The sequence below is a fragment of the Stegastes partitus genome, unplaced genomic scaffold, assembly GCF_000690725.1.
Source record: "Stegastes partitus isolate 25-593 unplaced genomic scaffold, Stegastes_partitus-1.0.2 Scaffold1602, whole genome shotgun sequence".
In the NCBI taxonomy this organism is placed as follows: domain Eukaryota; kingdom Metazoa; phylum Chordata; class Actinopteri; family Pomacentridae; genus Stegastes; species Stegastes partitus.
In genome coordinates this window covers 105,508-106,916 of record NW_007579333.1, presented here as the reverse complement: position 1 = coordinate 106,916, position 1,409 = coordinate 105,508, and the positions used below count along the sequence as shown (strand labels likewise).

The 1,409-nt window shown below is 50.0% G+C and overlaps 2 protein-coding genes across 2 annotated transcripts in view; both read right to left on the bottom strand.

The window, feature by feature from the left end:
• Positions 1–1,409, bottom strand: part of LOC103371516 (surfeit locus protein 4-like) — a 20,371-nt gene that overhangs the window by 11,155 nt on the left and 7,807 nt on the right. The gene's annotated exons all lie outside the window — the stretch shown is intronic.
• On the bottom strand, positions 334–1,260 carry LOC103371517 (cip1-interacting zinc finger protein-like). Its single transcript, XM_008300869.1, has 3 exons — positions 1,150–1,260; positions 739–860; positions 334–596 (listed from the first exon to the last, which is right to left on the bottom strand). The coding sequence occupies exons 1-3, from the start codon at positions 1,220–1,222 to the stop codon at positions 552–554; spliced, it is 240 nt and encodes a 79-aa protein (XP_008299091.1). The 5' UTR covers positions 1,223–1,260; the 3' UTR covers positions 334–551.

The window sequence follows — 1,409 nt, the reverse complement described above, 5'->3', positions numbered from 1 at the left end:
TTTCCTGACATGTTCAGTGGTGTCCAGTTTGGATAGATGTGGATCAAACAACAGTCCCTCAAGAACACACATGGACATACCAGTATAAACACTGGAGTCCCATTATCAGCTTTACACACATTGTTTTCAAGTTTGAAATATGAGAGCAATACAAGTGTTTCTATTGGCACACAGTGTGTTTTAGTTCCCACCTCCTTATGTTAATATGTTTATGATCTTATTGTTGTATTCTAATAATATTCTGCTCTTGTTGTTATTTTAAACTTTAAAAAGAAAAATGTGCAGAAGTGGTGGAACAACGGTCTGCTCTCAAACCACAGAACAAACAACAGAAACAGTTCTCGTCACAGACTCGACTGTGAGACTCGTTTATTGCAGATGTAACAGCTGGTCATGTGACCTAACGTGCAGCTGCAGCTCCAGCAGCAGCCAGCAGGTGTCAGCGACGCACCCTGAGCCTGAGCAGGTGATCACCTGTCTGGCTGGAGCTCAGCGGGGCATCGTCCTCCCTCCATCATCACCTGGTGCACAGGTGCAGCGTGGGCCTCCGGTCAGGTGACGTCACCTTCATTGCTCTCCTCCCTCCTCCCCCTCCTCTATACAAACAACAACAACAAACAACAACAGTCAGCTGTTCTGGTATCTCTGTGAGGACCAGTTGCTGTGTGTGTGTGTGTGTGTGTGTGTGCGTGTTACCTGCAGGTTCAGGTAGTGTGTGTGTGTGTGTGTGCGTGTTACCTGCAGGTTCAGGTAGTGTGTGTGTGTCCGGCAGTGTGTGTGTCGCGCTGCAGTCTCTGTGTAGAAGAACTTGTTGCAGAGTCGACACACGAAGCCACAAACTGGAACCACAAAGCTACTTCCTGCAGACACACACAGAGGGGATTCACTGACGAGTTTCCAATAATCAGGACGTTGATGGCTGATCGTTAATCGATTCATTGCTGTTAATGGCTGATTGGAATAATCTGAGCCGACACGGCAGAAGCAGGAGTAGGTGGTGCATGTCAGTGACAGCTGTAGTTCCTGGAGGGTCCAGCAGGGGGAGCCTCCTGCTGCTGATCGTTTACCGAACTGTCCAGGACATTTAAACCAATCTTAGGTCGCTGTTTTTAGGCGTAGACCGTTACCGTAGCAACCACAGGGACGTACCATACATGGCGTGGGGGTCGTATTCTGATCCGGCTGGGTCCTCGGAGGTCGCCGTCTGCAACACATCATACATCAGAAACCGATCCAGAACCACCAGGTCAGCATCAGCCCCTCAAATGGATTTACCTCCAACCCTCGCTCTGACTCTTCAGCAACGTCCACCTCCCCCTCCTCCTCCTCCTCCTCCTCCTCCCCCTGCTTTTCTTCCAAAAAGCGGCGCCTTCGGAGGCGTCCACTTGTTGGGTCTCTTTCTTCCCCCT